Source organism: Phoca vitulina, unplaced genomic scaffold, assembly GCF_004348235.1.
Source record: "Phoca vitulina isolate PV1807 unplaced genomic scaffold, GSC_HSeal_1.0 scaffold3, whole genome shotgun sequence".
Classification (NCBI taxonomy): Eukaryota; Metazoa; Chordata; class Mammalia; order Carnivora; family Phocidae; genus Phoca; species Phoca vitulina.
The window spans coordinates 16734099-16751760 of NW_022589706.1; the positions used below are offsets into that span (position 1 = coordinate 16734099).

At 39.3% G+C, this 17662-nt stretch overlaps 1 protein-coding gene across 2 annotated transcripts in view; it reads left to right on the top strand.

Annotated features, from left to right (window-relative positions):
• The first annotated feature begins 857 nt into the window (after window positions 1-857).
• STIM2 (stromal interaction molecule 2) overlaps window positions 858-17662 on the top strand; it is a 145472-nt gene continuing 128667 nt past the window's right edge. The window contains exon 1 of one of the 2 annotated variants that reach the window (XM_032400143.1): window positions 858-1494. In XM_032400143.1, coding sequence (XP_032256034.1) covers window positions 1074-1494 — 421 coding nt within the window. In that variant the 5' untranslated portion in view covers window positions 858-1073. The remainder of the gene's footprint in view (window positions 1495-17662) is intronic. The other variant, XM_032400142.1, reaches the window with a different exon arrangement.

Below are 17662 nucleotides of genomic sequence, written 5' to 3' on the forward strand. Positions count from 1 at the left end.
GCCCGTACGGGTGCCCTGTGCTTCACTCCGGGCAGGTAAAGCCAAATCCGAATCACCATTCTGTAAACTTAATAAACCGACAGCAAAGAATCCTTATTTGCTGGGGTGGTAGCGAGGTGATGAGTTCAGGTACTGTTTGAACATTGGAAAGTCAGAGGCAAGAGCAAATCCATTTCAGTATTTCCATTTAATGGTGCTAAATCTGTCCCTGTCTCTCATTTATTAGCTGGGGGACCTGGGGGCAAGTTACTTACCATCTCTGGGCCTTAGATTCCTCATTTGTAAAGTGGGGCTGATAGGGATACCACCACCTAACTTTTAGTTACAATGCGTAAATTTGTAAAGGCTTTAGAGCAGTGCTTGACACAAGGGCTTGCAGCGAGCGCTTTAAGTAAATAAAACACTTCTATGCTAACCTCCACTTCCACATTGCTGGCTTAAGCCCCACCTATATTGAAATTCTAGAGACGCTGCTGTTTCTGATTAGAAGGTTTTCCTGACCCATGCAATTATTTTTGTTGTCGTCCACACGCCTATAACTTGCCCAAACAATTTGGGAAGTCTGTACTCCTTTGTCCCGCCTCTTTGGTCCCCCCACCCTCCAGCTGTCTGGGCCGGGCCGTGAATGGGGGAAGGGGACATACATGCCAGTCTTCCCCCGCACCTTCTAACTTCGCAGCTCAGCGAGAGCGTTAGCAGCCACCCCGCGGGACACTAGTCTTCCCGGGAACGCCCAGGGGGCGGGGCTGTGGCGCCGCGCAGGCGCAGTGCAGCAGCGCCGCGCCTGCGCTGTGGAGAGGCCGAAGGAGGCGGGGGATTGGTATGCTGCGTGCGAGTGTGTGAGGGGAGGAGGCGTCGGGGCCGAGCGTGGTACTACGACGGGCGCGGGCCGGAGGGGGCGGGGGGATGCGCCGCGGCGGCGGTGGCGCGGGCGCTGGGGCTGGTGTTCAGAGGCGCCAGAGCCGCGGATCCCGGTCTCGCCGCCGCAGGAGCGCGGCTGTCGCGCGCGGCCTGAAGACGCCGTACCTTTCTGCCCCTCACCTTTTTTTTTTTTTTTTAAATAACCGGAACCAATGAACGCAGCCGGTACCCGAGCTCCGGAGGCCGCCGGTGCCGAGGGGACCAGGCTGGCGCCCGGCAGGAGCTCGCCTCCGAGGCGGCGGGGGCGGCCCGAGGAATCGCCGGCTGCGGCGGCGGCAGCAGCTGCAGCGCCTGGCGGAGCGGACGAGTGGCCGGCGGCCGGGGCGCCGCCGCGCTTTTCCCTCGGTCCTCCTCCGCGCCCTCATCCCGCCGCGGCGTCCGGCCCGGCCTCGGGCTGGCTGCGGCGGTGGCGCTGGGCTGCGCTGCTGGTGCTCGGGCTGCTGGTGGCCGGCGCGGCGGACGGATGCGAGCTGGTGTCCAGGCACCTCCGCGGGCGGCGGGCCTCGGGCTCTGCCGCGGCAGCCGCCTCCTCTCCCGCTGCGGCGGCGGGCGACAGTCCGGCGCTCATGACAGGTGAGGGCCCGGGGGGCGGCGGCGGGGTAAGGCCGGCTGCTGCGGGACCCCCATCCCCGGGAGGGGCCCGTGCCCCTGCCGGGAGCCCGCTATACGACTGCCACGGCCAGTGCGCGATGTGGAGCTGGGCGCTCAGCCGCCAGCGCCCTGGCCGCTGCTTCGTCGCGGTCCCCTACAGTCCGGACGCCTTTTTCCTCCCCACCTCCCCCACCCCCGACACCCCGCCCTCGACAGAGCCTCTCGACGGCACTCGCTTCTCCGCCCTACAGTCGGGCTCCCCGGTGTTGCTCGCTGAGCAATGCGGTGGTTTCTGTTCGGTGCTGCAGAAGAGCCAGCAGGGTCTGCAGGGTACTGGGCTGACTTTTTTTTTAAGCTGCTACAAAAAGTCAGCAGCAGCACTGCGGTATTTAGTAGGCCTGTGGTGCTGCTTTTGCAAAGGCAGCTGGCGGCGAGTCTCACAGGTTCAAAGCCCCGCTGAGCACAGTGTCCCAGGGGAGGCTGCTAAAGAGGATTCTTTGAGAGCCATAATACCTAGTGGTATTAGTGACTCCGTATTAGTATGCGGAAACCTCTAAATCTAATGCGTATTTTTGGAGGGGTGGGAGGAAGGTTTTGAAGGATGGGAAGTATTTGCCGCTGGGAGCATCACTGGGGGATAAAGGGTGCAGAAAGCTCTTGAGGTAACCAGAAATACACCTAAAATTTGTCACGTGCAGGATATTCGTTTCGGGGCTTCTATTTGAGCAGCACGGTTCTGCTAGAGTGCACCAGCACCTTTGTAATATAGAACGTTCTCGAAATTATTGAAAACTTGCGAACATGTTTGGTAAAGTTAGATAGAAAATTGAATCCATTTGAAACCTTCCAGGGTCATGTACAACTGATACGTGTGGTTTAAGTAATGATGTAGGGATCTTGAAACGATTTCTTTTGGAAAAGTAGTGGAGCTAAAGTTTTTTTTTTTTTTTTTTAATTTTTTTACTGTATTTTTAAAAGTCATCAGTAGGTTTCCTACATTGATTGCAACACTAAAAAAAAGTAAAGTGGAACAATATGACCCATCATTAATTTAACCAAAGTGATAGTCCAGCAGGCGTCTGAAAGTAACAGCTGCTCTGGGAAGTGCTCAGGAGCTATACTCTTTGGAGCAAAGCAGCTATTCTCTGGGTTCTATGACAGCGTGTTTGCTATTTTAAAGAGGAGGGTGTTGGTGAACCTTGTCAAGCTCCTTGGAAGTTGGGTAGAACATAATGATCAGAATATTTAACTTATTTTACCCTGAAACATATCAACCTCTTTTAAGTGAAGCTTGAAACATCAAACCTATCACTGGTTAATTTGGATAAAATGATTACAGAATGATGAGTATTAGGAGCATAGTATAGTTTGAGAGGATAGGTGAAATAACTTTATGCTTGAACAGTCTTAATTCTCCAAATACAACTGTGGCAGATAAAATGAAGATTAGTGATTATTAGGAAAGTAGCAGGATAAAACTAATTGCAAAGGTTAGGGAAAGTAGCAAAATAAAACTGACTGAAGGTTTAAAGCCTCATGCAGGAAGGGAGGGAGCAGAGATACTTGGGCTTCTATAAGGTATAGGAGCATGACTCTCGGTTTCTTGAGCAGAAGAGTTCGATTAATAAATAATTGGCTAATGTTTTGTCAGTATGTAATTGGTAGGAGGGCATGCGATTCAGAAAATTTAGTATTTTCTAACCAATAACAATACAATGTATAGTATATAGGTTATAGCAAGGAAATTACTTCAGGTGGAATTTTATTTTAATTAGCTGTTTATAATCCTTTTTGAAGATTTAAATTTCTCTGAGTTATTTATGGCATCGTGAACAAGGAAAGGTGATTGTTATTGAATAAAAAGTGTGATCACACAAAGTGAGTTTGCGCTGTAGTGCTTTAAAATAAGTTTACAAAAATAATATTAACTCTGGAATTTATTTTGAATGTTTTTATTCTTTCCCTTTGTTGGGATATTAATTTTTAACAAGTTAAACATTTCCATTTCAAATTTAAGATAAACAGACTACACATTGTGCAGGTTAAATTGTCATTTTAATAAGTTTATGTAAATACAGTCAATAGCACTGATACCTGGGAAGTGGTAAATTGAAGTCTGTAATAAAGTTGGAGCATATTGAAAATTTCTTTGAGCTATGTATATGCTCTCCTCTATAGGGCTCCTTCCCATTCTGATTGTGTGAATAGCGCTTTCTTTAATGGTTTCCACTTGTAAATGTTATGCTAAGCCCCAAACATAATAAATTATTGTTATTGTACACTTCAGGAAGTAGAACCATAGACGGTACTTAAAAAATACTGTGTTATATTCTGGGCAGCATTAATGGAGAGAAATGAGGTAGAGAGCAATTTGTAATAAAACTAAGCTACATGTGAATTTTGAAAGTGGGAAATTCTTGAAACAATTCTGAGAGAAGAATTGTACTCTGGCTCTGTATTAAAATTGTCATTTAACTGTGAGTATTCTTAATAGTTCTGAAAGTGATAGCCAAAATCACATCTTCTCTTTTCCTCTACAGATTGGTATTTTTAGTATTTCAGCAACATCATAAAGAGTTTGCCTCTTACTAATAAAGTGTAGAAAGCACTCTTTTCCACTGAATTTTGCCTCTCAAGAGTTCTACTTTCGAGGTTTAGTGTATTTTAAGAACAAATTGCCTTTAAGTCATCTGTCGCATGCTTAATTTTGAGTAAGCAAGTGTTCTTACAGAGACTGAGAAATCGTCAAAATAAACAGACTCCCCGTCAAAATGAATATCGGTTTATATTTTCCTTTTTATATTACGTTTTCAGGATTGGGTGTGCAAATGTTTTGATAAGGTGAAACCAATATTTATAGTGTGGTAAAGGCTTAAATTATATATACATATATATCTTTAGGGCTCTTGCTTTGAAAGTGATAGAAATTTAAAGCAAGTTAGGGCTTGGTGACGAAGAGTTTGTTGATTACAGTCTAAGACAGTGCTTTAATAATTCAAAGCATTATTATTATTATTATTATTTGCCTAACAGATTTAGAATCAATGAATTGATCCCAATGGAGAGTGATTGATCTCATCCAGATATGGTCTCTGAAAAATAGTTTATGAAAGGGCAAGGAAAGGGCAAAGAATACACACATGCAAATATGTCATGTGTGTATATGTATATATAACAGTTCTTTATTCTGGCAAAGTGTGCACAATACAGTTGACCGTTGAACAGCGGGGTCAGGGGTGCCAACCTGTGCAGGTAAAAATCTGAGTATAACTTTGACTCCTCCAAACTTAACTAGGAATAGGAATACTAGTGACCAGAAGCCTAAAGTAAACAGTTGATTGACACGTATTTCGTTTTTGTATTATATACTGTATTTAAGTTAGAGTAAAGAAAGCTTTATTAAGAAAATCATAAGGAAGGCAAAATACATTACAGTACTGTACTGTATAGAAAAAAATATGTATATAAGTGAACCCACAAAGTTTAAATCCACAAAGTTCAAACAAAGTTCAAGGGTCAACTGTAATTGAAACATTTCAAACATGTTTTCTTATAGGTAGTTGTTTCAGAATTTTTTAAAACAAATTTTAGCTTCAGAAATATTTGCTTCTATCTTTTTCAAAAATGAATTAATGCAACCTTCTTTAGTGCCTCTGTTAAGGTTTACTATAATACTTTTCATTAGTTTGGTATGATATTAGGAATATCATATTTTAAAATATGTCTTTTGGAAGTATTAAAATTTCAGTGAAAACTTAAAATATTATTAATTTGAAGGTATACCTTTTTGAAAGAGCCACTCTACTCATTAGTATTAAACACATCTATGTGGTGGGGTTTTTGTTAATTTAGATGAAAATACTTCACATGAGCATGATTATCATTGTAAAAAATCCTAAGGTTCATTTTTAAGTATCTCACCTTGCATGCCTAACATTTAACTAGGAAATGTCACTTTTTTTTTTAATTAGTATTGGCTTGAGTGTAGTTTTATATGAGGAGTATTTTACAATAATTTTATAGTGTTAATGTTTAGATTGTGACAATAGTTAAACTCCCAGTGTAGTTCACATAGTACTAGAAACCATTGTTCCTCTTTTTGTGAAATTGCTCTTCCTGAATTTAGCTTCTGATTTTCTGAAGCCACCTTTTGATGGCTAGGTCTTGTGCTGTATTCTCTTTTGCCTTCCCAGGTAGTTATGATTACTAGTCCTTTTCTTCATCATTCTTTGGCCATTGCTATAGGGGTTTTTCTTTTTCTTTTCTTTTTTTGTTTTGTTTTATTTTGTTCTCTTGCTAACTATAGGATTAAATAATCTCATATGTGTTTTGATCTAGTCTATTTTGAACATTTTAGAATTAGTAATGTTATTGGTCTGGAAACATTGCTTTTCTTGAGAATACCATGGTAGAACTGTTTGGTGTCTGTTGGGAATCCCATTGCATGGGAATAACTTAGAGGGCCACTTGGAAAAATGGGTTTGGGATTTGGCTTAACTTTAGCAATAGGAGGATCTGCACAGGAGTTCTTTACTTTGCTAAGTAAATCCACACAGGAATTCTTTACTTTGCTTTGTGGTTGGATACATGCTAATGTTTTTAGATTAATTTGACTTCTGAGTAACTATATCAAGTATTTTGGATATTGGCTTACTCATTGATAATGCAGTATAGAATACTCTTAAGATGATGCTTGAGATCTGTATCTATGTATATGGTAGCTAAAGTATAAACTGGTTAAGCTAATGTTGAGATAAACAGTTAATAATATGAGTAGTAAGCCATTTTTGACAGTCACTAGAATTCCGACCTTATCTTATTGAGAGCTATCAGATTTTTTCAGCGAAACCATTATTTATTTTTTTTTAAAGATTTATTTATTTGAGAGAGAAGGAGAGAAGTAGACTCCCCTCTTAGCGTGGGGCCCGACATGGGGCTCAATCTCATGACCCTGAGATCATGACCTGAGCCAAAATCAAGAGTTGGACCCTTAACTGACTGAACCACCCAGGTGCCCCTCAGCCAAACAATTGTGAAACACATGCAGAACATTATATATATATGGTAGGAATTGGAAATAATACAAAAAAGAGTAAGACAGTGAGTGTGCCTATTGGGAATAGAAGGTATATTTATTAAACTATTACTAGCTGTCAGTATTGTGCTAAGTGCTTTATATACATCACTGTTTTTGATTCTGAGATTAATACTGTTAGAGGTAACCCTACTGTAATGTTCATATAAAAGATGAGGAAACCCATAGAGGATGATCTTAAGTAACTTGCTCAAGGTTATACTTAGTAATTAGAGTCAGAAATTGACCTGAGTTTCTCTGCTTACAAAGCTTTGATTCTTAACTGGTATGTTGTATGCATCTTATACACATAACTAAACATAATGAGACAGATTGTGATTAGTACCATAAAGGACTGCAAAAAGGAAAGCTATTAGGGAATATTACTTAGAGGGTTAGGGTTTGAGTGGGATTTTGATGTAGAGATAGGGACTTCTTATGGAGATGAGTGAAAGAGCTTTCTGGGAGAAGGCATATGCAAGAATAAGGAGTAAATTAATAGTTTTCTTTAGAGTTAAGTATAGGGTGTATGTGGAGTAGTGGGAAATGCAAGGAGAAAGAAGGTTTGGGCCAAACTATCTAGAACTTTAATATTCCTTAGTTTATATGCTTTGTATTGAAATGTCAACACATCTAACACTGGGGTACTCAGCCATGTGCAGGGGAATATGGGAAATTACGATACATTTTCTTGGCATATCCATTTTACTAATTGGGAAACAAACACATATTTAATCCACAGTAATTTATATAGTACTGAACGTGCATGTGTTATGGAGAATGCAAATTTACTTTAATTGTTAAGGTAAAACAAAAGGCTTATGGAGGTATTTTGATCTTTCAGAGTGTTTTGTTCATAAACGTAAGAGTAGTAAATCTATTTTCCTGCTGGGTTGGGAAGCAATGTGGTTTTTGAACATGGAAGTGACATGATCTCTGTGTTTGAGAAAGCGAGGTCTGGGCGGATGGAAGTGAGGAGATGATAGAGGTAAATGAAGAGGCCAGTTAGGAAGCTGTATAGAAGTGAGGTCTTGAGAATTTCAATCGTGAAATTATGGCTATGAAAATGTTTAGAGGAAATTTTGTAAAATTTGCTTTATTGTTAGAAAGGAATCTAGAAGAAGTCTAAGAAACAAAAATTACCTTTTAATTTTAAACACCTAGTGTTTGTAAAGTGACTTAGATTGATGAAAGTCCTTGAAAATATGCAAGAGGAAACGTTGTATTTTTAGTATTCCTTATTTTAATTTTTAAAAAGATTTTATCCATTAGAGCAAGAGCGAGTGTGCAAGTGGGGGAGGGGCAGAAGGAGAGAGAGAGAATCTCAAGCAGACTCAACACAGAGTGCTGAGCTGGACACAAGGCTCCATCCCAGGACCCTGAGACCATGACCTGAGCCGAAGTCAAGAGTTGGATGCTCAACCAACTGAGCCACCCAGGTGCCCCTAGTATTCCATATTTTAAAGTGCATGTGTATTCCTTAACAAAGGATAACTTTCCAGATTGACTTAATACTATATTGCATCAAAGTTGAACTTTCCCCACCCCCACTCCTTCTTTGAATAGCAATGTCTTAGGGTACTGGCATATTATTTGTTTCAAAATTAACTTTTGAATTTCACATGTGAATTTCAAGCTTGATCCTTAGGTGATAATTTCAAATGCCAAATCTAAGTGATTTGTTCATTTCCTTATCCTTCTAGATCTTTATATTAGTGGTATTAGATATTTAGTCCTTCTTGACAGTTTCTAATCTTACCTTCAGTAATTGTTTTCCTTGACTGGTTTTATTGTTGCTAATTTTAAGGGTGGTTCTCTCCTGTCTCTGTCCTCAGTCTTGTGTTCCTGTAGTCTAGCTGAACATTTCCTCCTCAGAGAACTTCATTACTAGGAAAGTTCTAAATTGGGGATAGGGACCCCAAGCCAATGATTGATTTTACTTTTGGCTTTATTTCATTTGGCCCTTGAGGTGATACTGCACCACTATCATGGCTGCAGTCCTGAGAGTAATTTCCTTTCTGCTAGGCTGCCTCAGTCATACCGCGTAAAGTGAAACAACTTTAGGATAAAGACTAAGATTAGTTGTAGAATGTTAAATAGTGGCTATTCAGTGTGTTCTTTAGTTGGTGGTAATCCCCCTCACCCCAGAACCACAGAGTAATACCAGAACAGTTAGCTGGACTAACATTCATCTCAGAACCCAAGCACCTGTATCTGTCCCAGTGTTTCTTGCAAAATAAATTTGTCTTGATTTGTGCTTATGGATCTTGGCCTCTGTTTAACTTACTCTTACCTCTACTTGTTCTCACTTTCTTTCTCTACCTCTCTTTTTGATCTTCCTAAACTTGCCAGTATATGGAACTGAAACACTTCAAAAATGATTTTACTGAATTAAGTACTGGGTTTTTAATTTTAAAAATAATTGAAGTGAATCTGATTTATATGATTTAAAAATACTAAGCAACTTTATCACAAACCCCTAGAGTAACAAAAATGATTTGTAGTTGTTTGTTAAATGATTCTCAGTAAGTAAAAAAGGATTTTTTTAAACCCTTACTTACAATTTTTATCTGCTGTTTAACATACTGGACGTTTCACAGGTCCATGTTATTATACTCATTTTTTTTCCTTTTTAAAAATATCTGATGTTGAGTAAATAGATAATCTTAATCCTCCTTCTCTATTCCTATTCTCCAGCAATAAACCTCTAACTTTTCCGTTAATGATAAGTATATAATTTTTCCTGTTTCATTGCTTTCATTCTTCAGCAATTCTTTCTACTTTGTTACACACATTCAAACTGTGTTAATCCTTGATATTTCTTTCTTTGTTTCTGGATACCAAATTAAAAAAAAATCTACTTTAAATCTTTGTTCAACTGGGGGTATAGGTACTCTGATATTTTTTGAATTTGCTTTTTAAAATATACCCTGTGATGTGCATCCAGCGTTTGGTTCTAGGTCTGTTGAAATAGATCCTAAAAAGAAGCGTAGAGGGTAAAAGAAAGTCAGACTATGGTGACTCTGTGTGTGTGTGTGTGTGTGTGTGTGTGTGTGTGTGTGTGTATAAAGCTTTAAACATTATTAAGTGATTGTTTTGTGCCAGATATGATGAAAGGAACTGGGGATATAAAGATGCTGAAGTTGCATCGCTGCAAGAACAATATAAACTTGAAAATTGCCTGAGAGTGGATTGCATAATCTAAAAAAAAGTATTAATATTGTATTTGTTTTTTAAAAGGAAGCTACTGTAGTAGCTTATTTAGTAGCATTTCTGCATTTACTAAAAATACCTATTAGAATATTTATTAGAAGCTTCTTGTTATAGATCTGCAATATTGAAAATGAGCCCCCTTCCCCTTCTTTGGAATAAGGTATGATATAAATAAATATAGTACTTTTTTGTTTACTTTTTGGTATTACTTTTATTCTTCATTAACAAGCAGACAAGCAAACAAACAAAACACTATAATATGCCAGTCACCAAGTTAGGTGTTTGGAATTTTAAGATTAGTAAGATAATGACCTTGCCTTGTATTCCAGGAGGAGATACTGCTTTGTAAAAGGTGATGATACATTGTGACAAGAGTGTAAGGGCATAAGGGCTGTATTTAATAGAATTACATTTTGATGTGGAGAGGTGGGCTATTTAAAACATTTTTTTTAAAAATTTTATTTTAAGTAATCTCTACACCCATCACAGGGCTCGAACTCAACCTTGAGGTCAAGAGTTTCATGCTCCACCAGGTGAGCCAGCCAGGTGCCTGAGGTGGGCTATTTTTTCCACAGAAGTATTTACTGAGAATGCATAAGAGTTTGTCACATAGGGGGGCTTAGTTGGTTAAGCGTCCGACTCTTGGTTTTGGCTCAGGTCATGATCTCAGGATCCTGAGATCGAGCCCCACGTCAGACTGGGCACTCAGCCTGGAGTCCACTTTCTCCCTCTCCCTCTGCTATGCCCCCTTCCCCCATGTGCGCTCTCTCTCTTTCTCTCACAAATAAATAAAATCTTTAAAAAAAGTGTTATAAAGAGTTTGTCACATAGGGAAAAGTGTCGCAGTGTGAGAGGAGGAAGCCGAGTGGGGAATGACAGCATAGACATTGCCATTTGAGAATGCTTAGTGGAGACTGAATTGCCAGTGTGGCAGAGTCAGTGGTCAGCCTGCTTGTGGTGTACCAACGTCCGTGTCTGCATGTGGGATTCAAATTTATGCCAGGCATTTGTATGTTTTATCTTATTTAATCCTTTAAAGTCCTGGTGAGGTTATTATCATACCTGTAGATTACTACATATGATGGAGATTTAGGATTGGTCTGAAATAGTTTATAACCTTAAAAATCCTCCTGGGGGCGCCTATGTGGCTCAGTCAGTTAAGTGCCTTCAGCATGATCCCAGGGTCCTGGGATCCAGCCTTGCATCGGGCTCCCGTTCAGTAGGGGTCTGCTTCTTCCTCTCCCTCTGTGCTAGTGTGCTCTCTCTGTCTCTCTCAAGTAAATAAATAAAATCTTAAAAAAAAAAAAAATCCCCCAGTGCCAAAGATCTTTATGATAAATTAAAATTTTTAAAATTAAAAAAAATTAAATTGGTATCCTCAGTAAGTGGGTAGTTCCTATTTGTGGTTTGTTTTCATGAATATTCCTTAAGGATGGAATGTCATTTTTAAGAAACATAACATTTTATATCTTGAACTTTTATCTGGGCTGTAAGTCTGCTCCCATTTTTTGTACAGTGTGATTAGGAGCATAGCCTCTCGATTAGAGTGGGATTTCTTGAGCTTGGGTCCCAGTGTGACAGTGGTTTTGTAATTTGGGGTAGGTAATTTAATCTATTCATGCCTAAAAAGTGTTTCTGTCCCCAATTCCAGTCTGTGAGGGGAGACTTGCCCATACCAACAAGCAGTTCTCTGACACCAGCGGAGTGTCTGAGAATTCAGTGCGATTCTGACACTATCAACCTGGAGATAGAATCGGATCCCACAGGTAGAGTGCTCAGTCCCACAAGACTACCCTCCACTTCAGAAGCCAGTCACAAGCCCTGGTTGTTACCTGTGCTTCTGATTGACCTTCTGTAAATGAGAGGTTCCCATGGATCCCCCTCCTTGGGTTTGATTAATTTGCTAAAGGGGCTCACAGAACTCAGGAAAACCCATTTACTTACTAGATTACCAGTTTATTACAAAGAATATTAAAAAATACAGATCAATAGCCAGATGAAAAATTACATAGGGCAAAATCCCGAACAAAGGAGCTTCTGTCCTCCTGGAGTTTGGGGCTCTGCATAATGGCAAATGGAAGCTTTCTGCTTCCCCAAGGTGGTAGCTCTCTGAATGCCCTCTTTTTTTTTTTTTTTTATGGAGGCATTGGGTTTTCATTATATAGGAATGATTGATGACCTCATTGGCCATTGGTGATTGATTCAGCCTCTAGCCCCTCACTCCTCCCCAGAAATCAAGGTGGGACTGAAAGTTCCAACCCTACAGTCAAGGTTGGTTCCCCTGGCAATGAGCCCCCATCCCTTAGGTGCTGGTTGGATAATAAGTCACCTTCATTAACATAAGCCCAGTTGGGGTGGAAAGGGTTTGTTATGAATAATAAAACACTCATTTCACCTTTATGGCTCTGAAGCTTTTTCAGGAACTGAGGATTAGAGCCCAAATACAACAAAAGAAGCTCCCTTTGCTCTTACCTCTCAGGAAATTCCATGGGTTTTGGGAGCTGTGAACCAGGAACTGGGGATGATGAAGACCAGACATATATAAGGTTTTTATTTTGGTCATCTCAGTGACCAAATACATGTATTTCTTATAAATTACAATATTGTGGTGCCTAAATTTTCTTAACTCTAAAATGAGTTTGAAGAATACATGAATTAATCTGTGTAAAGTGAACAGAGAACAGAGTCTGGCAAATATAAGTATTCAGTTGTCGACTTATTTTTTTTAATCTATAGGTAAAGATGTCGAATAGTTGTAGAAATGTGCTGTGATCTATTGGGTACTATTAAGATGTTTTATGTTGCATTTAAAAAAGTGTGAAGACATAGTTTGAGTCACTTCCATGATCTAAATAACCATTAATGGTCTAAGATTAGTAAAAACTTCGTAGAAATATGAAACTAAGGGGACTGAGATTAAGGGGTATTACGGTATTTTTAAAAAGTTGTGTCATTAGCTTAAGTGATTTTGTACCTTTATTTTATATGATTAAAAGATTTAAAGCATTTTGCAGTTGAAATATCAGACTTTAAGTTCCCCATGGACCTTGCATTTCAGTTGGGAGGGTAGGAAAAATAAACTGTTTTTAACTTGTGAGAAATGCTATCAAGGAACAAAAGAGAGGGGTGCCAGGGTGGCTCAATCGTTAAGCGGCTGCCTTCGGCTCAGGTCATGATCCCAGGGTCTTGGGATCGAGCCCCACATGGGGCTCCCTGCTCAGCAGGAAGCCTGCTTCTCCCTCTCCCACTCGCCCTGCTTGTGTTCCCTCTCTTGCTGTGTCTCTCTCTGTCAAATAAATATACAATCTTTAAAAAAAAATTAAAAAAAAAGGAACAAAAGAGATACAAGATAGAAAATAATGTTACTTGTGTGGGGACACCTAATTTAGGCGGGCTGGTTAGGAAAGGTTTCTGAGAAGGTGACATTTAACGGGACATCTGAAGGATCAGGAGCCAAATCTGTGAAGAGTTGAGTAATAGCATGGACAAAAGACCACAAGGCAAAAAAGAGTTTGAATTATTTGAAGAAGTGAAAGTATCATTTTGACTGAGCATCTTGAGGAAGGGGGAGAGTAGCGTTTGATCTGGCTGTGCAAGGGGGAAGGGTCAGATGGTACAGAGCCTCATAGACCATGTTTGGGGTTTATTCAGTGGGTGATAGGAAGCAGTTGAAGCATCTTAAGGAGGGTAGTTATATGATTCCTTTTTTGGGGGTGGGGTTTGGTCTAGTGTTTTGGGTTTTTTTTTCCCCTAAATTATTATGGGAAGAACATGTAACACAAAATTTACCATCTTAACCATTTTTTTTTTTTTTTAAAGATTTTATTTATTTATTTGACAAAGAGAGACACAGAGAGGGAACACAAGCAGGGGGAGTGGGAGAGGAAGAAGCAGGCTTCCTGCTGAGCAGGGAGCCCGATGTGGGGCTCAATCCCAGGACCCTGAGATCATGACCTGAGCCGAAGCCAGACGCTTAATGACTGAGCCACCCAGGCACCCCCATCTTAACCATTTTTAAGTGTACAATTCAGTAGTGTTAAGTATATTCATATTGTTGTGAAACAGATCTCCCGAACGTTTTCATATCACAAAACTGAAACTCTACTAAGTTCCAATCAGGAAAAGGAGGCAAACTGAACAAGAAACAAAGGCCTTTTATTTGTGGTATCAGAATTGACAATTCAGGGAGTGCTGATTCTAGTAGCAACCAGGAAGGTGTCCCACTCATGTGGGGAAAGCAAGGGGTTTTTATGAGAGAGAAGAGGGTAAGCACATGACTTAGATAAGAGAAGAGGGGGAAAAATGTTCATTTGTGCTAACCGGTCGAGCTCCTTTTGATTATTTTCTAATCAACTACTTTATTGGTGCTACCAAATGAAGCTATTCTTGGTATGCATTAGTTAATTGTTCTGTCTTCATAAAGTTCATACCGACAGTTTTATGGTCCTAATGTCAGTTGTTCTGTTGAATTTTACTAGCAACTCCTTGTTAAACAGTTGCCCGTTCTGGCTCAGTTTAAGAGTTCATTAGTTAGAAAGGAAAATGGAGCTTCAAAATGGAGTCTCTAATTCCAAACCATTAAACAGCAGCTCCCCGAAGCCCCTGGGGACCTTCCTTCTGCTTCTGTTTCCATGGATTTAACTACTTTAGATATCTCACTATAAGTGGAATCATACAGTATTTGTTTTATTGTGACTAGCTTCTTTGACTTATATGACTATAATGTCCTCAGTGTTCATCCATGTTGTAGCATATGACAGGGTTTCCTTCCTTCTTAAGACTGAATAATATTCATTGAATGTGTATATCACATTTTTTATATCCATTCATCTGCCAGTGGACACTTGCGGTTGCTTCTACCTTTTGGCTCTTGTGAATAGTGCTACTATAAACATGGGTGTGCAGATATCTCTTTGAGACTCTGCTTTCAGTTCTTTTGTATATATATTCAATGGGATTGCTGGGTCATATGGTAGTTCTATTTTTAATTTTTTGAGGAACCTCAAACTGTTTTCCATGGTGGTTGTCCCCTTTTATAACCCCACCATCAGAGCACAAGGGTTTCAATTGCTGCATGATTTACATCAAAAGATATCTTTGGCTGCTGTTTGGGGGATGAATTGTTGGGTTCAGGAGTCACCACAGGGAGATTGCATTGGAAAGTAGTTATTAGTAGTCTCATTGAGAATTAATAGTGGCTTGGACTAGGATGATAGGAGGAGGAAGGGTTAACAAGATATTTTGGAATTAGAATTGATTTGGTTTGCTGATGAATTGGGAAACAGCAGTGAAAGAAAGGGAAGAATCAAGGGCAGCTCTTAGATTGGTAACTTCAGAGTCCCTGATGACCTTCACAATGCTGATGTAGGTAGGAAGGTCTTTCTCAGAAGCCCTCAACGTATTTCTTCTCATGTCTCGTAGATGAGGCCTGGGTTGTTGGACGACGATTTCCCTTTTTAGAATAATTGTGTTTCATTCTCCTAGGACTACAGGAGTGGCCCACCTTCTTGAGCACATTGCTACCCTATTTGAACAAAATGGAGGTTCTCTTAGGAAAGAAGAGGGGGAATGACAGATAAACTAATTAGCTTTGTGAACTTTGGGGAAGTATCTTGATTTCTTTTGCCTCATTTGTAAAATGGGAGCATAACTACCTCATAGGGTTGTTATGAAGATTAAAATAGTGTATTTGAAGTGCTTAGCAAGGAATAAATGCTCAATAAATACCATTTTCTTTACCTGATTCCCTCTCCCCGAACTATCTTTTTTTGACTCTGTATTTATTTTAATGGTACCACTGTTTTTCGAATCAGTCAAACACAAATTCTTGAAGTTACATCTGACCTTTTTCCCATTCTTTCTATTCTTATTACTACCACATTGGTTCTGAACTAAATTATTTGTGCTAGGGGAGGCAATAATCTTGTAACTCACCTTGTACTCTGTTATATACTACTTTCATTAATAAAGCTGTTACTATTTTCTATTAATACCAAATTAAATTTAAACTTGTTTTGAAGTTCATAGTGGACACAAACTCCTGGTGATCTTCCGTATGTCATAAGTATATTCCAGCAAAATTAGGATACTTCTTGTTCTTTGAACACACTTTATTTTCTCCTTTATTCTATTGCTTGCATATTTCTCTCATACTAGCGTGTCCTCTCCATCTTTCAAGGTCCATTACAAATATTTGTTCAGTCAGTAAATATTTATTGAGACTATTCTATGTTCAGTGCACAGTTGTACGAGTTGGAGACACAGTGGTGGGGAAAAATTGACATGGGTCCTGCTCTCTGTGTTTCTATTGTCATAAGGTCTTTCCAAACTTATCTTCAGTAGGGCATGATTTCTTCCACCTTGGGACTTTCTTAAATTGTTTATACCCTTATTGCAATTTGAACTTGCAGTATCTATCTGCTTATGTTGTATCACAGTGGTTCTTCTTTCTTTTTTACCCATTTGAGGTATCTATTATAATAGGTATCTTTCCCATAAAGGTTGTACCATAGCCCTGTAAATAACTTTTCAACTTGAAGGTTTGTTTTTGATTGTAATCTGTTGTAGTTGATGATACTTATATCTGTGTAGCGATTAATGGTTGACAAGTAGAACTTTGTGTCCAGTGTGTCCAGCACTTTAAAATATATGGGTCGTCTGTAATATAGTATGATTTAATCATTGACATCTTTTCTTATCTAAGATGTTTTTGTTGCTATTGAAAAATTGTATGAGTTAAATATTTTTGGAAAAAGCTGTAGCATATCTTTATTTGTGACTGCTAATAATTTCTAGTGGAAAAATGTTACAGGATAACTTTCAGCTTTTCACTTATATAAACTGAGTAATTATGATGAATACATTACTCAGTTGGCTTGAGTCATGAACTCTTCAGTTGATAATTTCACGTATTTTTGAAAGAGTTTAGGGAAATTAAAATGATGTGATTATTAAAAGAATTTTATTCAGTTTGTAATCTCACAGACATTAAAAAAATTTAAAAAGTGCTGGTTCATGTAAAATTAAGAGTAGTAAAGTCAGTATTAGGCATAGTCTGTGAGATTACATTGTGCTACTTAGTTGGGGAGTATATTTATTTAACAAATGTCTGAATGCCTACTGCTAGACACTTTTTAGGTGCTGGAGGGAAGTCCAGCTCTTCCTAAGAGCAAATGAAGTCTCTGCTCTTATGATTTCACTTTTAATGTTCCAGTTATTTGTCCTGCAATAATAGTTTTGGTATAATATAGTATGTGATATTTGAACAAATTGGCAGCTTCCTCATTTTGTGTTGCTGCTGATCCCAGTATTCACTGGTTTCCAGACGCCTTTGTAATTGAAGCTGAGAGCCACACTGGTTTTACCTATTAATCTTTCTACTCATTTATAATACCAGTTCTATAAGTCATGATAAATCTCTCTGTCTTATACAAATCATACTTAAATATGTATATTTTAAAATCAACTTTAATGCAGTGTAATAGGCCTAGAACTAGAACCCAAATCTATTAACTGCTAGTCCTGGGTTGTTTTTGCCATGGCTGTATATTTCTTTATGGGATTTACTTTATTTTATTTTATTTTATTTTATTTATTTTTTAAAGATATTTATTTATTTGACAGAGAGAGACACAGCGAGAGAGGGAACACAAGCAGGGGGAGCGGGAGAGGGAGAAGCAGGCCTCCTGCTGAGCAGGGAGCCTGATGCGGGGCTCGATCCCAGGACCCTGGGATCATGACCTGAGCCAAAGGCAGACGCTTAACGACTGAGCCACCCAGGCGCCCCTCTTTATGGGATTTATTTTAAAATGTTACAGGAACATGCAAATATGTTGGTCCTCTGAATTTAGTCAAATCTGTGAA